Source organism: Scyliorhinus torazame, chromosome 14 (genome assembly GCF_047496885.1).
Source record: "Scyliorhinus torazame isolate Kashiwa2021f chromosome 14, sScyTor2.1, whole genome shotgun sequence".
Taxonomy (NCBI): domain Eukaryota; kingdom Metazoa; phylum Chordata; class Chondrichthyes; order Carcharhiniformes; family Scyliorhinidae; genus Scyliorhinus; species Scyliorhinus torazame.
In genome coordinates, this window is record NC_092720.1 from 217,606,254 (window position 1) to 217,626,983 (window position 20,730).

The following is a 20,730-nucleotide window of genomic DNA, read 5'->3' on the forward strand; positions in this document are numbered from 1 at the left end:
TGGAATCATGCCTAAGAGCTACGTGCCTATTCTGTAACCGGTTCAGAAGTAATCCTAATAAACAAGTGTTGAAGCGGATACTAAAGTCTGTCTCCAGTCTGTCTGAGAACCACGTCCCAGACCCAGAGTCCGAGCCAAAGAACCCAATCTCAGAACATGGTGGCAGCTCAGAACAGGCGGGTGTCAATGGCAAAGCCAGCATTTGTTGTCCATCCCTAATATCTACACAGACTAATGGAGCCACTCACTGACACAAACAGTGATGCTCCCTTCGCTAGTTATAGTTAAGTTTGTAAACAGTCAACAGAATCGTCTCCCCAAAAAGAAACAGCTGTGTTCCAGCACCACCAGCAAAGTCAGTAATGCAGGACAAATAAATCTCTGGAGACCCGATCTCAACCAGCAGGTGGCGGTGTGGCTCCACGGAAATTAGGATTTGTATGTAAAAAATGTTTTTATTTATTTACCTGAATAAAGATCAAAACAGAGGAACCCTGGAGAGACATCAGCAGATATTAGTGACTGAAGTGAAGGTGTGTGAACGAATTGAACATTGAAATATATTTGAGGGTCTGAATAACATAAAGATTCTGAGAAATTGCTGGGTTAAAAATAAATCCATAAACAGTTTGTGGGTTTAGGTTTACTGTTTTGCTGACAAGTAATGTTGGTGAATCAAGTGAACTATATTTATACAATCTAACAATTCGATCTGTTGTAATAAAAACAAAATACTGAGACTGCAGGAAATCATCTGAAAAAGATTCATATTCCACTCGAGACGTCAACTCTGTTTCCCTCTCCACAGACTGGACCTAAAACATAGAACATACAGGACAGAAGGAGGCCATTCGGCCCATCGAGTCTGCACCGACCCACTTACGCCCTCACTTCCACCCTATTCCCGTAACCCAATAACCCCTCCTCACCTTTTTGGTCATTCGAACTATCCACCAATGTCCCAGTTATTAAACCAGGAGGACATTCTTATCCTCTCTGTACTCGGAATACAGGCTCAGATTTGTGAATTCAGCTCCTGACACACAGCAAGTTCCCAAACTGGGAAATCTCACTCTCCCAACCTGGGATTTTCTGAACATTGTCCAGACCGGCTGTGTGGAATTTCCCGATAGGGACTCGGTGTTACAGGAACATGGAAGTGGGAAGTCCAGGCTCATGTTTATTTTCCCTCCTTTGTTTCTGATTCAATTCTCTTTCAGTTGTGAAGAAAGGTCCTGCCTGAATTGTCTGATCAGCGATTCAGCATTTTGAGTTGTTGTTATTCCTGCCAGTACCAGGTATCCAGCAGCAGGTGGCGATACTGCGCTGTAAAACTTTACTGATCTTTGTACAGCTCGACATCACCATCGTGTGGCTGAAACCGGCACTACAATGAACTGCAAGGGAAAGTTCAAGATATTTAATTTCCTTTTTATTTTAATCCTCTGACGTTTTTATTTGTGTTGTTTTTATTTACAGTCTGATTGGGATTTTACAATTTGCAAATTAACCAACACATTGAGTGACAAACTGTTATCGAGGGCAGTTTCTGACCCCCAACCCCTGACCTCTGCCCCTGACCCTCAAGTCATTGTGATGTCGGTGATGATGTCACCACCCCGAGGCCCCGCCCCTTTCCCGATCCGGATCAGAACCGGAGCAGATTCTCAGAAACTGGTTTTCATCCCAAGTCCAGAAGAAAGGATAAAGTTTCTCAGTGAATTTATTCCCGGTGAAGGTGTGGAGATGGGACTTGGTGTCCACGTTGTAAAATGAAACTGTCCCAGACTCATAACTGAGATAAACTCCCACCTTCCCGGGGATCTGACCGACACGGAGACGGGATCGAGGAGAGGAATTTATATAAAACTGATCATCAAACCACCCAATGGTCCAGAATCCAGTCTCTGGGCTCAGACTGACCGGGTCCTTCCTCTCCACAGACTCTGCGGCTACTCCCAGACTCCAGCCCCGATTCCCCGTCACCTCCACCTCCCAGTAATGTCTCCCCGATGTGAATCCCTCTGATCCCAGCGCACAGGGACAGAACCAGCGTGTAAACCTCTTCCTGGTGTCAGGGAGACTCCTCTGGGTCCGGGTCCATCTCAAACTCTTCAGATCCTCAGACACCTCGAGCCGGGGATTCGCTGTTTCCACATCCAGGGTCACAGAGACTGGGAGAAAAAACAGAAAATTAGAGACTCGCTGGGGATCGGGGGAGAGACTCAGTTGGGACCGGGGAGAGACTCACTGGGGATCGGGGGAGACTCACTGGGGATCGGGGGAGAGACTCACTGGGGATCAGGGGGAGACTCACTGGGGATCGGGGGAGAGACTCACTGGGGATCGGGGAGAGACCCACTGGGGATCGGGGAGGCTCACTGGGGATCGGGGGAGACTCACTGGGGATCAGGGGGAGAGACTCACTGGGGATCAGGGGGAGACTCACTGGGGATCGGGGAGAGACTCACTGGGGATCGGGGGAGAGACTCACTGGGGATCAGGGGGAGACTCACTGGGGATCGGGGGAGAGACTCACTGGGGATCAGGGGGAGACTCACGGGGGATCGGGGAGGCTCACTGGGGATCGGGGGAGACTCACTGGGGATCAGGGGGAGACTCACTGGGGATCGGGGGGAGACTCACGGGGGATCGGGGAGGCTCACTGGGGATCGGGGGAGACTCACTGGGGATCGGGGAGAGACTCACTGGGGATCGGGGAGAGACTCACTGGGGATCGGGGGAGAGACTCACTGGGGATCAGGGGGAGACTCACGGGGGATCGGGGAGGCTCACTGGGGATCGGGGGAGACTCACTGGGGATCATGGGGAGACTCACTGGGGATCGGGGGGAGACTCACGGGGGATCGGGGAGGCTCACTGGGGATCGGGGGAGACTCACTGGGGATCAGGGGGAGACTCACTGGGGATCGGGGGAGAGACTCACTGGGGATCAGGGGGAGACTCACGGGGGATCGGGGAGGCTCACTGGGGATCGGGGGAGACTCACTGGGGATCAGGGGGAGACTCACTGGGGATCGGGGGGAGACTCACGGGGGATCGGGGAGGCTCACTGGGGATCGGGGGAGACTCACTGGGGATCAGGGGGAGACTCACTGGGGATCGGGGAGAGACTCACTGGGGATCGGGGGAGAGACTCACTGGGGATCGGGGGAGAGACTCACTGCGGATCAGGGGGGAGACTCACTGGGGATCGGGGAGAGACTCACTGGGGATCGGGGGAGAGACTCACTGGGGATCGGGGAGAGACTCACTGGGGATCGGGGGAGACTCACTGGGGATCGGGGGAGAGACTCACTGGGGATCGGGGAGAGACTCACTGGGGATCGGGGAGAGACTCACTGGGGATCGGGGAGAGACTCACTGGGGATCGGGGGAGACTCACTGGGGATCGGGGGGGAGACTCACTGGGGATCGGGGAGAGACTCACTGGGGATCAGGGGGGAGACTCACTGGGGATCGGGGGGGAGACTCACTGGGGACCGGGGAGAGACTCACTGGGGATCAGGGGGGAGACTCACTGGGGATCGGGGAGAGACTCACTGGGGATCGGGGGAGAGACTCACTGGGGATCGGGGAGAGACTCACTGGGGATCGGGGGAGACTCACTGGGGATCGGGGGAGAGACTCACTGGGGATCGGGGAGAGACTCACTGGGGATTGGGGGAGAGACTCACTGGGGATCGGGGAGAGACTCACTGGAGATCGGGGAGAGACTCACTGGGGATCGGGGAGAGACTCACTGGGGATCGGGGGAGACTCACTGGGGATCGGGGGGGAGACTCACTGGGGATCGGGGAGAGATTCACTGGGGATCGGGGGAGAGACTCACTGGGGATCGGGGTGAGACTCACTGGGGATCGGGGGAGGGACTCACTGGGGATCAGGGGGAGACTCACGGGGGATCGGGGGAGACTCACTGGGGATCGGGGGAGACTCACTGGAGATCGGGGGGAGACTCACTGGGGATCGGGGGGAGACTCACTGGGGATCGGGGGGAGACTCACTGGGGATCGGGGGGAGATTCACTGGGGATCAGGGAGGACTCACTGGGGATCGGGGAGAGTCACTGGGGATCGGGGGAGACTCACTGGGGATCAGGGGGAGACTCACTGGGGATCGGGCAGAGACTCACTGTGGATCAGGGGAGAGACTCACTGGGGATCGGGGAGAGACTCACTGGGGATCGGGGAGAGAGTCACTGGGGATCGGGGGAGAGACTCACTGGGGATCGGGGAGAGACTCACTGGGGATCGGGGGGGAGACTCACTGGGGATCGGGGAGAGACTCACTGGGGATCGGGGGAGACTCACTGGGGATCGGGGGAGAGACTCACGGGATCAGGGGGAGACTCACAAGGGATTGGGGGAGACTCACTGGGGATCGGGGGGAGACTCACTGGGGATCGGGGGAGACTCACTGGGGATCGGGGGGAGACTCACTGGGGATCAGGGAGGACTCACTGGGGATCGGGGAGAGTCACTGGGGATCGGGGGAGACTCACTGGGGATCAGGGGGAGACTCACTGGGGATCGGGGAGTGACTCACTGGGGATCGTGGGGAGAGACTCACTGGGGATCGGGGGAGAGACTCACTGGGGATCGGGGAGAGACTCACTGGGGATCGAGGGAGAGACTCACTGGGGATCGAGGGAGAGACTCACTGGGGATCGGGGAGAGACTCACTGGGGATCGGGGGGGAGACTCACTGGGGATCGGGGAGCGACTCACTGGGGATCGGGGGAGACTCACTGGGGATCGGGGGAGACTCACTGGTGATCGGGGGAGAGACTCACTGGGGATCAGGGGGAGACTCACGGGGGATCGGGGGAGACTCACTGGTGATCGGGGAGAGACTCACTGGGGATCGGGGGAGAGACTCACTGGGGATCGGGGAGAGACTCACTGGGGATCGGGGGAGAGACTCACTGGGGATCGGGGGAGACTCACTGGGGATCGGGGGAGAGACTCACTGGGGATCGGGGAGAGACTCACTGGGGATCAGGGGAGACTCACTGGTGATCGGGGGAGAGACTCACTGGGGATCGGGGGAGAGACTCACTGGGGATCGGGGAGGACTCACTGGGGATCGGGGAGAGTCACTGGGGGTCGGGGGAGACTCACTGGGGATCAGGGGGAGACTCACTGGGGATCAGGGAGAGACTCACTGTGGATCGGGGGAGAGACTCACTGGGGATCGGGGAGAGACTCACTGGGGATCGGGGAGAGACTCACTGGGGATCGGGGAGAGACTCACTGGGGATCGGGGGAGACTCACTGGGGATCGGGGAGAGACTCACTGGGGATCAGGGGGAGACTCACGGGGGATCGGGGAGGCTCACTGGGGATCGGGGGAGACTCACTGGGGATCAGGGGGAGACTCACTGGGGATCGGGGGAGACTCACTGGGGATCGGAGGGAGACTCACTGGGGATCAGGGGGAACTCACTGGGGATCGGGGAGAGTCACTGGGGATCGGGGGAGACTCACTGGGGATCAGGGGGAGACTCACTGGGGATCGGGGAGAAACTCACTGGGGATCGGGGAGGGACTCACTGGGGATTGGGGGGAGAGACTCACTGGAGATCGGGGGGAGAGACTCACTGGAGATCGGGGGAGAGACTCACTGGGGATCGTGGGGAGAGTATCACTGGGGATCGGGGGAGAGACTCACTGGAGATCGGGGGAGAGACTCACTGGGGATCGTGGGGAGAGTATCACTGGGGATCGGGGGAGAGACTCACTGGGATTCGGGGGGAGAGTCTCACTGGGGATCGGGGGGAGACCCACTGGGGATCGGGGGGGAGAGACTCACTGGGGATCGGGGGAGACTCACTGGGGATCGGGGAGAGACTGGGGATCAGGGGAGAGTCACTGGGAATCAGGGGGGCGAGACTCACTGGGGATCAGGGGAGAGACTCACTGGGATCGGGGAGGAGACTCACTGGGGACCGGGGGGAGAGACTTACTGGGTTTCGGGGGGAGAGACTCACTGGGGATCGGGGGAGAGGCTCACTGGGGATCGGGAGGGAGACTCACTGGTGATAAAGGGAGACTTACTGGGGATCGGTGGAGACTCACTGGGGATCGGGGAGAGACCCACTGGGGATCGGGGAGAGACCCACTGGGGATCGGGGAGGCTCACTGGGGATCGGGGGAGACTCACTGGGGATCAGGGGGAGAGACTCACTGGGGATCAGGGGGAGACTCACTGGGGATCGGGGAGAGACTCACTGGGGATCGGGGGAGAGACTCACTGGGGATCAGGGGGAGACTCACTGGGGATCGGGGGAGAGACTCACTGGGGATCAGGGGGAGACTCACGGGGGATCGGGGAGGCTCACTGGGGATCGGGGGAGACTCACTGGGGATCGGGGAGAGACTCACTGGGGATCGGGGAGAGACTCACTGGGGATCGGGGGAGAGACTCACTGGGGATCAGGGGGAGAGACTCACTGGGGATCGGGGGAGAGACTCACTGGGGATCAGGGGGAGACTCACTGGGGATCGGGGGGAGACTCACGGGGGATCGGGGAGGCTCACTGGGGATCGGGGGAGACTCACTGGGGATCGGGGAGAGACTCACTGGGGATCGGGGAGAGACTCACTGGGGATCGGGGGAGAGACTCACTGGGGATCAGGGGGAGAGACTCACTGGGGATCGGGGGAGACTCACTGGGGATCAGGGGGAGACTCACTGGGGATCGGGGGAGAGACTCACTGGGGATCAGGGGGAGACTCACGGGGGATCGGGGAGGCTCACTGGGGATCGGGGGAGACTCACTGGGGATCAGGGGGAGACTCACTGGGGATCGGGGGGAGACTCACGGGGGATCGGGGAGGCTCACTGGGGATCGGGGGAGACTCACTGGGGTCAGGGGGAGACTCACTGGGGATCGGGGAGAGACTCACTGGGGATCGGGGGAGAGACTCACTGGGGATCGGGGGAGAGACTCACTGCGGATCAGGGGGGAGACTCACTGGGGATCGGGGAGAGACTCACTGGGGATCGGGGGAGAGACTCACTGGGGATCGGGGAGAGACTCACTGGGGATCGGGGGAGACTCACTGGGGATCGGGGGAGAGACTCACTGGGGATCGGGGAGAGACTCACTGGGGATCGGGGAGAGACTCACTGGGGATCGGGGAGAGACTCACTGGGGATCGGGGGAGACTCACTGGGGATCGGGGGGGAGACTCACTGGGGATCGGGGAGAGACTCACTGGGGATCAGGGGGGAGACTCACTGGGGATCGGGGGGGAGACTCACTGGGGACCGGGGAGAGACTCACTGGGGATCAGGGGGGAGACTCACTGGGGATCGGGGAGAGACTCACTGGGGATCGGGGGAGAGACTCACTGGGGATCGGGGAGAGACTCACTGGGGATCGGGGGAGACTCACTGGGGATCGGGGGAGAGACTCACTGGGGATCGGGGAGAGACTCACTGGGGATTGGGGGAGAGACTCACTGGGGATCGGGGAGAGACTCACTGGGGATCGGGGAGAGACTCACTGGGGATCGGGGAGAGACTCACTGGGGATCGGGGGAGACTCACTGGGGATCGGGGGGGAGACTCACTGGGGATCGGGGAGAGATTCACTGGGGATCGGGGGAGAGACTCACTGGGGATCGGGGTGAGACTCACTGGGGATCGGGGGAGGGACTCACTGGGGATCAGGGGGAGACTCACGGGGGATCGGGGGAGACTCACTGGGGATCGGGGGAGACTCACTGGAGATCGGGGGGAGACTCACTGGGGATCGGGGGGAGACTCACTGGGGATCGGGGGGAGACTCACTGGGGATCGGGGGGAGATTCACTGGGGATCAGGGAGGACTCACTGGGGATCGGGGAGAGTCACTGGGGATCGGGGGAGACTCACTGGGGATCAGGGGGAGACTCACTGGGGATCGGGCAGAGACTCACTGTGGATCAGGGGAGAGACTCACTGGGGATCGGGGAGAGACTCACTGGGGATCGGGGAGAGAGTCACTGGGGATCGGGGGAGAGACTCACTGGGGATCGGGGAGAGACTCACTGGGGATCAGGGGGGAGACTCACTGGGGATCGGGGAGAGACTCACTGGGGATCGGGGGAGACTCACTGGGGATCGGGGGAGAGACTCACGGGATCAGGGGGAGACTCACAAGGGATCGGGGGAGACTCACTGGGGATCGGGGGGAGACTCACTGGGGATCGGGGGAGACTCACTGGGGATCGGGGGGAGACTCACTGGGGATCAGGGAGGACTCACTGGGGATCGGGGAGAGTCACTGGGGATCGGGGGAGACTCACTGGGGATCAGGGGGAGACTCACTGGGGATCGGGGAGTGACTCACTGGGGATCGTGGGGAGAGACTCACTGGGGATCGGGGGAGAGACTCACTGGGGATCGGGGAGAGACTCACTGGGGATCGAGGGAGAGACTCACTGGGGATCGAGGGAGAGACTCACTGGGGATCGGGGAGAGACTCACTGGGGATCGGGGGGGAGACTCACTGGGGATCGGGGAGCGACTCACTGGGGATCGGGGGAGACTCACTGGGGATCGGGGGAGACTCACTGGTGATCGGGGGAGAGACTCACTGGGGATCAGGGGGAGACTCACGGGGGATCGGGGGAGACTCACTGGTGATCGGGGAGAGACTCACTGGGGATCGGGGGAGAGACTCACTGGGGATCGGGGAGAGACTCACTGGGGATCGGGGGAGAGACTCACTGGGGATCGGGGGAGACTCACTGGGGATCGGGGGAGACTCACTGGAGATCGGGGGGAGACTCACTGGGGATCGGGGGGAGACTCACTGGGGATCGGGGGGAGACTCACTGGGGATCGGGGGGAGATTCACTGGGGATCAGGGAGGACTCACTGGGGATCGGGGAGAGTCACTGGGGATCGGGGGAGACTCACTGGGGATCAGGGGGAGACTCACTGGGGATCGGGCAGAGACTCACTGTGGATCAGGGGAGAGACTCACTGGGGATCGGGGAGAGACTCACTGGGGATCGGGGAGAGAGTCACTGGGGATCGGGGGAGAGACTCACTGGGGATCGGGGAGAGACTCACTGGGGATCGGGGGGAGACTCACTGGGGATCGGGGAGAGACTCACTGGGGATCGGGGGAGACTCACTGGGGATCGGGGGAGAGACTCACGGGATCAGGGGGAGACTCACAAGGGATCGGGGGAGACTCACTGGGGATCGGGGGGAGACTCACTGGGGATCGGGGGAGACTCACTGGGGATCGGGGGGAGACTCACTGGGGATCAGGGAGGACTCACTGGGGATCGGGGAGAGTCACTGGGGATCGGGGGAGACTCACTGGGGATCAGGGGGAGACTCACTGGGGATCGGGGAGTGACTCACTGGGGATCGTGGGGAGAGACTCACTGGGGATCGGGGGAGAGACTCACTGGGGATCGGGGAGAGACTCACTGGGGATCGAGGGAGAGACTCACTGGGGATCGAGGGAGAGACTCACTGGGGATCGGGGAGAGACTCACTGGGGATCGGGGGGGAGACTCACTGGGGATCGGGGAGCGACTCACTGGGGATCGGGGGAGACTCACTGGGGATCGGGGGAGACTCACTGGTGATCGGGGGAGAGACTCACTGGGGATCAGGGGGAGACTCACGGGGGATCGGGGGAGACTCACTGGTGATCGGGGAGAGACTCACTGGGGATCGGGGGAGAGACTCACTGGGGATCGGGGAGAGACTCACTGGGGATCGGGGGAGAGACTCACTGGGGATCGGGGGAGACTCACTGGGGATCGGGGGAGAGACTCACTGGGGATCGGGGAGAGACTCACTGGGGATCAGGGGAGACTCACTGGTGATCGGGGGAGAGACTCACTGGGGATCGGGGGAGAGACTCACTGGGGATCGGGGAGGACTCACTGGGGATCGGGGAGAGTCACTGGGGGTCGGGGGAGACTCACTGGGGATCGGGGAGAGACTCACTGGGGATCGGGGGAGACTCACTGGGGATCGGGGAGAGACTCACTGGGGATCAGGGGGAGACTCACGGGGGATCGGCGAGGCTCACTGGGGATCGGGGGAGACTCACTGGGGATCAGGGGGAGACTCACTGGGGATCGGGGGGAGACTCACTGGGGATCGGAGGGAGACTCACTGGGGATCAGGGGGAACTCACTGGGGATCGGGGAGAGTCACTGGGGATCGGGGGAGACTCACTGGGGATCAGGGGGAGACTCACTGGGGATCGGGGAGAAACTCACTGGGGATCGGGGAGGGACTCACTGGGGATTGGGGGGAGAGACTCACTGGAGATCGGGGGGAGAGACTCACTGGAGATCGGGGGAGAGACTCACTGGGGATCGTGGGGAGAGTATCACTGGGGATCGGGGGAGAGACTCCCTGTAGATCGGGGGAGAGACTCACTGGGGATCGTGGGGAGAGTATCACTGGGGATCGGGGGAGAGACTCACTGGGATTCGGGGGGAGAGTCTCACTGGGGATCGGGGGGAGACCCACTGGGGATCGGGGGGGAGAGACTCACTGGGGATCGGGGGAGACTCACTGGGGATCGGGGAGAGACTGGGGATCAGGGGAGAGTCACTGGGAATCAGGGGGGCGAGACTCACTGGGGATCAGGGGAGAGACTCACTGGGATCGGGGAGGAGACTCACTGGGGATCGGGGGGAGAGACTTACTGGGTTTCGGGGGGAGAGACTCACTGGGGATCGGGGGAGAGGCTCACTGGGGATCGGGGAGGAGAGACTCACTGGGGATCGGGGGCAGAGACTCACTGGGGATCGGGGAGGAGAGACTCACTGGGGATCGGGGAGAGACTCACTGGGGATCGGTGGGAGAAACACACTGGGTTTCGGAGGGAGAGTCTCACTGGGTTTTGGGGGGGGAGACTCACTGGGGATCGTGGGGGAGAGACTCACTGGGTTTCGGCGGGGAAAGACTCACTGCGTTTTGGGGGGAGAGACTCACTCGGGATCGGGGGGCTGACTCACTGGGGATCGGGGGGGGAGACTCACTGGGGATCGGGGAGACTCACTGGGGATCGGGGGGGAGACCCACTGGGGATCAGGGGGAGACTCACTGGGGATCGGGGGGAGACTCACTGGCGATCGGGGGGAGACTCACTGGGGATCAGGGGGGGACTCACTGGGGATCGGGGAGAGTCACTGGGGATCTGGGGAGACTCACTGGGGATCAGAGGGAGACTCACTGGGGATCGGGGAGAGACTCACTGGGCATCGGGGAGGGACTCACTGGGGATCAGGGGGAGAGACTCACTGGAGATCGGAGGAGAGGCTCACTGGGGATCGGGGAGACACTCACTGCAGATCGGGGAGAGACTCACTGGGGATCGTGGGGAGAGTCTCATTGGGGATCGGGGGAGAGACTCACTGGGGTTCGGGGGGAGAGCCTCACTGGGGATCGGGGGGAGACTCACTGGGGATCGGGGGGAGAGACTCACTGGGGATCGTGGAGAGGCTGACTGGGGATCGGGAGGGAGACTCACTGGGGATCGTGGGGAGACACACTGGGGATCGGGGGGAGAGACTCACTGAGGATCGGGGGGGAGAGACTCACTGGGGATCGGGGGGAGAGACTCACTGGGGATCGGGGAGACTCACTGGGGATCGGGGGGGAGAGACTCACTGGGGATCGGGGGAGAGACTCAATGGGGATCTGGGGGGAGAGACTCACTGGGGATTGGGGCAAGACCCACTGGGGATCGGGGGGAGAGACTCACTGGGGGTCGGGGGAGACTCACTGGTGATCGGGGGGAGAGACTCACTGGGTTTCGGGGGGGAAAGACTCACTGCGTTTCGGGGGAAGAGATTCACTCGGGATCGGGGGGAGACTCACTGGGGATCGGGGGAGCGACTCACTGGGGATCGGGGAGAGACTCACTGGGGATTGGGGGGGACACACTGGGGATCGGGGAGAGACTCAGTTGGGATCGGGGGAGACTTACTGGGGATCGGGGAGAGACCCACTGGGGATCAGGGGGAGACTCACTGGGGATCGGGAGGAGACTCGCTGGGGATCGGGGGGAGACTCACTGGGGATCGGGAAGAGAGACTCACTGGGAATCGGGGGAGAGAATCACTGGGGATCGGGGGAGAGTCACTGGGGATCGGGGGAGACTCACTGGGGATCAGGGGGAAAGTCACTGGGGAACGGGCAGAGACTCACTGGGGATCAGGGGAGAATCACTGGGGATCAGGGCGAGAGTCACTGAGGATCGGGGAGGCTCACTGGGGATCGGGGGAGAGTCTCACTGGGGATCGGGGGACAGTCTCACTGGGGATCGGGGGAGAGACTCACTGGGGTTCATGGGGAGAGTCACTGGGAATCGGGGGAGATTCACTGGGGATCGGGGGGAGAGACTCACTGGGGATCGGGGAGGGACTCACGGGATCGGGGGAAAGACTTACTGGGGATCGGGGGAGAGTCACTGGGGATCGGGGAGAGACTATGTGTGCGTGTGTGTAACTGTGTGTGTGTGTAACTGTGTGTGTGTAACTGTGAGTGTGTAACTGTGTGTGTGTGTAACTGTGTGTCTGTGTGTGTGTGTAACTGTGTGTGTGTAACCGTGTGTGTGTGCGTGTGTGGGGGGGTTTACTGTGTATGTGTGTGTGTAACTGTGTGTGTGTAAGTGTGTGTGTGTGTGTGTGTAACTGTGTGTGTGAAACTGTGTGTGTGTATAACTGTGTGTGTGTGTGTAACTGTGTGGGTGTGTGTGTGTGAAACTGTGTGTGTGTAACTGTGTGTGCATGTAACTGTGTGTGCGTTTGTGTGTAACTGTATATGTGTATAACTGTGTGTGTGCGTGTAACTGTGTGCGTGTAACTGTCTGTGTGTCCGTAACTGTGTGTATGAGTGTGTGTAACTGTGTGTGTGTGTGTAACTGTGTGTGTGTGTAACTGTGTGTGTGTAACTGCATGTGTGTAACTTTGTGTGTAACTGTGTGTAACTGTGTACGTGTGTGTAACTGTGTGTGTGGGTGTATGTAACTGTGTGTGTAACTGTGTGTGTGTAACTGTGCGTGAAACTGTGTGTGTGCGTAACTGTGTGTGTGTGTAACTGTGTGTGTGTAACTGTGTGTGTTACTGTGTGTGTGTGTGTAACTGTGTGTGTCGGTGTGTGTGTGTAACTGCGTGTGTGTTGGTGTGCGTGTAACTGTGTGTGTGTTACTGTGTGCATGTGTGTGTAACTGTGCGTGTGTAACTGTGTGTGTGTGTAACTTTGTGTGTGTAACTGTGTGTGTGTCTAACTGTGTGTGTATGTAACTGTGTGTGCATGTAACTGTGTGTGTAACTGTGTGTGTAACTGTGTGTGTGTCTGTAACTGTGTGTGTGTGTGTAACTGTGTGTGTGTGTGTAACTGTGTGTGTGTGTAACTGTGTGTGTGTGTGTAACTGTGTGTGTGTGAATGTAACTGTGTGTGTGTGTAACTGTGTGTGTGTGTGTGTAACTGTGTGTGTGTGTAACTGTGTGTGTGTAACTGTGTGTGTGTGTGTGTGTGTGTAAAACTGGGGTGTGGGTGACATCATCAAAATAAACTAATCTCTTCACAAATTTAGATGAAGATCTCAACACCGAGATATTTCCGTTCTGCTCCGTGGAAACAAATAATGCGGATTCTCCGCTTCACGGCACCGGAAGTGCGATCGGGCGGAGAATCGGGCGTAATGCACAAATCGAGGTTTGTGCCCGGCACTGATTCCGACGCCAGGCTCCAGTCCCTCCCTGGCAGTGAAATCAAAGTTTGTGCCCTGCAGCGGGGCCCATGTAACACCCTCATTTACATAGAGTTAAATCTAATCAGCGGATTGGACACAGTATGCTCCGCCCTTCCACGATGCTCCGCCCCTCTCAGGCAGTGTCACGCGGGTGTGAATTAGTGCAAGTATTTACAAACGGGGACTGGGCTCCATGGCTGCTGAGGGGCAGAGAGAGGGGAAAAACCCTCAAAAAGCCTCAATAATTGTGGGACTTGCTGGGGGGGCTGCCTGGGCCGGGGGAGTAACGGGGAGCGACTTGGTGACAGGTCTGTGCACTCGGGGTGTCCCCCTCGGGATCGGGGTGGCCTGGCTCAGACCCCCATTGCTGCAGTCTGGGTTTTAAACACACCCCTTTGGTGCTACTCACAGGCCCCTGGCTGCTCACTCTGCTGACTGCTCACTGTGTCCTGGAAATGTTCACAGAGCCTCTGGTCATTTGGGAGCCACCCAGGCCGCCCCTCTGGAAAGCCTCAGACCCCGGCTGAGCCATCACCGGGATGGGCGTGGCCAAGCTCAATCAGTGACACACCAGGTGCTGCCACTCCTCAGTTCACTCATCAGAAGCTCAGCCCCACTGCAGGGGAAGCAGGGGAATAGCAGAGCTCACCCCAAACAAAGCACACAGGCACCCAGGTGGCCCTGTGTGGGGAATGTATAGTGCTAATAATTCACCAGTGCATTTGTATCATGTTCTGCTGTTGTGTTATGTTGTTAACCCTGTGGGCTCCACCTATGGGCCATTGTGTGGCTTCACCCACAGGGGGATATGTTGGGGCATGTACGGGCTCCGCCCATGGCTCTTCCCCTTGAAAGGAAGTATAAAGAGCAGCTGACCTGCAGGTGGTTCCCAGTATTGTGCCAGTCGCAGGCAGGCACTGTTCTAAGCTGATTAAAACCACGGTTTACTTCTCCTCGTGTCTTTGAGTGAATTGATGGTCGCATCACACTGCTAGCTGACAAGGGCACTGCCAGGCTGTCACTGCCAATGTGCCAAGCTGCCATTTTCTGTGTGCTGGTGATCGGGCTGGGGGCGTCCAGCGTGTGTGTTGCGGGGGGAGCTGGGGACCCTCCCAAAGTGAGTTGGTGCTTGGGAGGGGGGGTGTCGGGGTGGCGTCGGTGGCCTGGGAGATCGGGATATCATTTTAAAATGGCGTCCCGATCTTTCGCTGCACTGAGGAGTTCGGACGAGCGGAGCTCCTCACTGCACAAAACGGGGCGATGAGCGGCCTCGGCCCCGCGTTCCCCACAGGCACCTTACCCAACGTGGGGGGCGTTTTATCGCCATGAGTTTCTCGGCACTGCGAGCGCCGGGAAACACACGGTTAAATACGGTCACTCTGGGATTTTTGGGGAGGAAAGGTTCAGCTGGGAGTGGCGGAGTTTCCACTTGCTGAAGTTTGTAAAGTATGGATGGGTTCTGGAGACAGAGCTTCATCTGAGAGTTCCTGTGTTGGTGATGTTTGGGGAGCTGACAGCTGACCAAGCTGAGAATGATGTTTAGAAAGTGGATTAGGTGCATGAATCAGACTTTAATTCCAATCAGGACCATTTTTATCCTCATTTCTTTATAACAAAGCTCTTAAACATTCTCTCTGCCGACGGATTCTCCGTTGCGCCGGCAGCGCCCCCACGCCCACGGGTTTCCCGGCGGTGTGGGGTGGCCACAATGGGCAATCCCATTGGCAGGTGGCGGAGACGGAGAATCCCGCTGCCGGTGAGGGCCGCTGCCCAGGAAAAGGGGGCTGGCGGACCGGAGAATCCCGCCCGGTGTCTTTGATATTTATATGGATAATGATTGAAATATAAGATATAAATCAGGACAGAGGAACTTCTCTGAGTTTTACCAGGGTTAATGACATCCAGCATTTCTCTCCACATTGAGAACTGTACAAGGCTGTTGTATTTTCCGATGGACAGGACACCATCTGCTAGTGACAGCTTTTTCCTCTCATCGCTAATCCTGTCAATATTAAAGAGTTGATTATAAATTGACCATAAACACTTTGCTGAGTAATTTTACCAACTTGCCCTGAGTTTCAGTAAAGTTCATGTCCTACCTCCTCTTCCCAGATGCTTCCTCCTGAAATAAACAAAACACAAATCTGAGTTGACAGAGACGGACTGTCTATATCTAGAAAGCAGAAATGACCCTCACATTGTTACAAGCTGCTGAGAATTGTCAATTCCCATTGCTGCAGACATGGAATAGAAAGAGGATGTTCCACAAAGGATATTGAAGCACAGGAGAAAGTATCAAAAAGATTGACAGCAACTGAGAGGCTTTAGCTAACAGCAAAGATTGATCAACTTTACTGTAGAAAAGAGAAGACCTGATAGAGATCTTTCAAATGATGAAATGGGTCGGGTTTGATAGATTCAGTGAAGATGTTTACACTGTAGAGAATCCAGAAATAGGGATAGAAACATAATATATGTCATGATATAGTAGCACGGTAGCACAAGTGGCTAGCACTGTGGCGTCACAGCGCCAGGGTCCCAGGTTCGATTCCCCACTGAGTCACTAACTGTGCGGAGTCTGCATGTTCTCCCCGTGTCTGCGTGGGTTTCCTCTGGGTGCTCCGGTTTCCTCCCACAGTCCAAAGACGTGCAGGTTAGGTGGATTGGCCATGCTAAATTGCCCTTAGTGTCCAAAAAGGTTTGGAGGGTTGTTGGGTTATGGGATTAGAGTGGAAGTGAGGGCTTAAGTGGGTCGGTGCAGACTCGATGGGCCGAATGGCCTCCTTCTGCACAGTATGTTCTATGATATGCAAACATGCAGCTAATGAACACATAGAATTTGGACACGACCAATGAGCAGTCAGGACACTGAGGGGTGGTATCTCACTATAAAAGGGATGAGGCACTCACACCCCGCCTCTTTCCACAGACCAGCATCTACAGAGTGAGACAGGGTGTATCCTCAGCATCACACCCCAGCACGTGGCTTAGAGCAAGGCTGGTTCAGTTAGACCGAGTTACTACATTTAGATTAGCAGAGAGTCGAACTCATTGAGAACTGTGCTAATAGTTCAATAAAACACATTGAACTCACTTCAAAGTTTGGAGCAACTTTTACTCAAAACTGCATCAAGTGGCAGCTTGTGTTCTCCCAAATTACATAACACAACCATAAAGTTACAAATAAATCCAATCGGGAGTTCAGGAGAAACTTCTTTCCCGAGAGAGTGATGGGAATGTGGAACTCACTGTCACACGGGGTGGAATTTACTCCAGTCTGTCACAGCAGCGAGCATGGTGTCCGGACATAGGGAATCACACGAGAGGACACGGCTCAGTCTGTCGATGGCAGGAAAACCTCCCGGGATTAAGTCAGAGTCGGGAAGGGGTCAATGCACCGGACTAGCGACAGGAGGTTAATTAGTCTCATTAATGAGTTTGCGAAGCCAGTTTAAACCTGATTCCAACATCATTAACTGCTGCTTTTCCAATTCAGTTTAAACCCCATGGGTTGGATTTTATGAGGATCCCACTTCCCGCGATCGGGAACGCCGCGACCCTGGGATTGAAAATGACTGTGTAAAGAGATTGAAAGGTGCTGAGCACTGACCCTCCAGCAGGATGGCTTCAGGAAATGTGTTTGTGATATTCCGATAAGAATCATCATTAAAAGGACAAGATCCAAGGGTCTGGCACTGCAGTCAAGAAGGAGGGTCAAGAACGGTCAACCTGGCTCCCGGGCCTACAATTCACACCAGAAGGAGCAGCCGGGTGGGGAATTGTAATTTATCAGCCAAATCCGAGGGGGATTGGGGCTGAGGTTTTAAAATAACTTCAGGGTAACATCCAAATCCGGGGGGGATTTGGGTTTGAATTGAGGAACGTTTGGGCTGAAATGTGGGGTTTTGTCTGTGGATTTTCAGGAGAGGCTCTTTAATAAGTTGTGGTGATTTGTGTGTTTATGTGGAAGCCGAGGTTAAATTGTGGAGGGATTTCAATTGGAAAACCAATTAAATGCTGTGTGATGTGATTTACACTATTTACAGCTCTTTGTATTCGGGTGTTGGGAGTGTTTTCACTAAACAACAAGTTTGTGGTTGAGCCAATCCCCGTGTCTGTGTAATTTTGTTCTTTACGAAATCCTCAAGTCGAGAACCATCAGTCAGAGGAAACGGGAGCGTGAACCTCTTACAGTCCCTCAATCAGGTACACAGTGCAACTGAACAAGGGCATTCCCGCTACATCCTCAATCCCACCCCCTCTCCCCCCACCCCCTCCCAGAATCCCACCAGTAATCCCAACAGGGTTTGATTTTCAGGCTTCCCGTATTGTGAGACCCCTGCTCATTGCTGGGGGAATACCAGTGACAGCAGGATGAGAACATTCATGGCCCTGTTAAGGGGTTGAATTGGTTACAGGAAGGCTGTCCCACAAGACTTACCACCACAGACTTAATCTGTGTAGAGATGGAAAGACAACAGAAACTCCACAGTGTCATTCCCCATGTCCCCTTCCACTCACCCCACACCCTGACTAAATGTACCCTGGGGGGAACAGCATTAAATTCCACCCACCCAGGAAAAGCCAGGGATACATTTAAGGAGAAGCTGGATAAACACATGAGGGAGAAAGGAACAGAAGGATATATTTACAGGGAAATGAAGTAGGATGGGAGGAGGCTCGTGTGGATCATGTTGTGACTGTGAACTTTCACTGAACTAAACTGAAATATAATCCCTCACCTTCAGAAATCTCACTCCGTCTTTTTGTTCCAACTGGTTTTCCAACTTTGAGAGTTTCTCCTGAATAGAATTTAAATTCTCCTGAATTTCACAAAGATTTTCCTCCATTGGTTTTAGAATTTTTTCCTCTTCTTCCCTGAGATCTCGGATGAAACGCTGCTCTTTCTCAGTGAGAATCTGGTGCATTTTAGTGAACTCGGATGTGATGTGGCTCTGCAGACTGACCGACTGTTTCTATAAGAAGAAACATTAAAAATAATATGTTTCTGTAATAAAAACAACAAAATAATGGATTAAATTTGGAAGCTCAGCTCAGGGAGACTTTACCCTAATTTGGGAAATCTTCTGTTTCTGCTGCTGCTCCATTTCTAGAACCGTCGATTTCTTCTCTGTGAGAGAATCAAAGGAAGATTTCACCCCATCCTGGGATTGGGAGAGAAAATCAGAAAATAAAAGTGTTAGATCCTGAAAATGTGATCAGACAATCAGGGGATCAAATCCGTTCCCTTTTACCTTGTAGATTTCAACAGCTTCTACAATCGGCAGAAAGTTGTGAGATTTGTGTTTCCGCGAATCTCTACAAATCAGACAGATCAATTTCTTGTCAGTTTCACAAAACAGCTTCAGTTCTTCCTGATGTTCCTCACAGTGAAGTTTACTTTCCTTCTCTTTCCCATTCAGCTTTAATTTTCGAGCTTTCTCAGACAGATTCACTAAGATCCGATTGGCTCTGAGGTTTTTTTCTGGAAACTCCTGTCTACATTCCGGGCAGGAGTTTATCTCCTTTTCCCAACACTGGGTGATACAGGAGCGGCAGAAGTTGTGTCCACACTCCAGTGAAACCGGATCAGTGAAGAAATCAAGACAAATGGAACAAATTAAATCCTCGGACAAACTTTCTTCCTGCTCTCTGGAAGCCATGTTCACACTCAGCACTTCCTGATTCAAACCACTTTCAGTTTCAATGTTCCTGCTCCGCTACTGAACATATTCAGTTCAGTAATTCCCTCATGATGTTCACTGCAATACTCAAGGAATTCACCTGAGGAAGGAGCAGTGCTCCGACAGCGAGCAATTCGGAACAAACCTGTTGGACTTTAACCTGGTGTCAGACGTCTTACTGTGCCCACCCCAGTCCAACGCCGGCATCTCTACATCAAGGAATTATTGTTATTTGCTGCTCTCGGTCCTGCCCACTTTGAGAGCTGGAGACAAAACCCGGAGCAGAATCAAGAGTAAACAGGATTAGAGGGAGCAACTGGGAATAATTGAACCCAGGCGATGGGAGTGAAGGTCTGTTGGTGGTGGGGGTGGGTGGAGAGAGGATGGGAGGAGGTGGGGATTTTGTCCTGTGAGTGACTGGCAGCCTGCTGCTCTCCTTCATATACTTCTGTCTCAAAGCAGCCCCAGGCACGGATGGTCAAGTTGTGTTTTACTTTGTGGGAAACACAAACTGAAACATATTGTCCAGCTCCTCCTGACCTGTCCCTTTACGTAAACCCAGCCTGACTCCAACTCAAGTTAGATGTTTGGTATTTATTTGTTATGAATTTTGACTGAAACTTATATCACTGTGAAAATGAAGATTTTTTGATAAAAATCAGCTTTGGAGAATTACAAGGTTGTCTGAATTTTTTCCAAGAATAATATTTGAATTAAAAGCGAGTCTGAAATGTCTCTGGTGCTGGCTGACTCCTCCCCCAGCCCTCAGGGCTTTTCATACTGATGATGGGGGTGTTGGTTGAGTTCATTTGTTGAACAAGCTGCACAGTGAGTATATTGAAGTGGGTGAGGTTTGTACAGAGCCGCTCTCTGCTCTGAGGCAGCTATTGCTGCACTGGTGTAATGTGTGTCACAGTGTAGCAGCTGAAAGGCTGCAGCTTTTAACTTTACACTTGTCCTTTCCCTCGATACTAAACAAGCTGGAGGGCCTCAGCAGCTCTTTCGACATCCAGACCATTGGTCTTGTCTGTCTCCTTCCGCACTGTCAGCCGATGAAGACTTTACTATTTGACCCATGGCTGGGGTTTCAAATCAGAGTTTTCCTTCTCCAGGGCAGGCTGCCAATCAAAGCTGCCAATCGGGAACGGTCTGGTTTTGAGGAGGCAGACACTCACTTTCACATCTCTGCCCAAACAGGGATCGGTGTGTGAAGCCGGGCAGAGGCAGTTTGATTCGGAGGGACTATTTCACACACTGACCAGATGGGACTTTTTGTGAATGACGAGAATC

The 20,730-nt window shown here is 55.9% G+C and overlaps 1 protein-coding gene across 1 annotated transcript; it reads right to left on the minus strand.

Moving 5' to 3' along the window:
- Window positions 1–628: 628 nt before the first annotated feature.
- On the minus strand, window positions 629–19,655 carry LOC140390503 (zinc-binding protein A33-like). The gene is made up of 6 exons (XM_072475672.1): window positions 19,012–19,655; window positions 18,826–18,921; window positions 18,499–18,732; window positions 15,856–15,878; window positions 15,643–15,758; window positions 629–2,174 (listed from the first exon to the last, which is right to left on the minus strand). Exons 1-6 carry the CDS (start codon window positions 19,417–19,419, stop codon window positions 1,612–1,614), a joined length of 1,440 nt encoding a protein of 479 aa, XP_072331773.1. The 5' UTR covers window positions 19,420–19,655; the 3' UTR covers window positions 629–1,611.
- Between the last annotated feature and the right edge of the window lie 1,075 nt (window positions 19,656–20,730).

Bases quoted from the DNA above. Each gene is read 5' to 3' on its own strand.
- LOC140390503 (XM_072475672.1), bottom strand. From the start codon at position 19,419: ATGGCTTCCAGAGAGCAGGAAGAAAGTTTGTCCGAGGATTTAATTTGT. The intron at 18,922-19,011 runs GTAAAAGGGAAC...TCCCAATCCCAG, and splicing joins AAGCTGTTGAAATCTACAAG to GATGGGGTGAAATCTTCCTT. The intron at 15,879-18,498 runs GTGAGGGATTAT...TGTTTATTTCAG, and splicing joins ACGGAGTGAGATTTCTGAAG to GAGGAAGCATCTGGGAAGAG.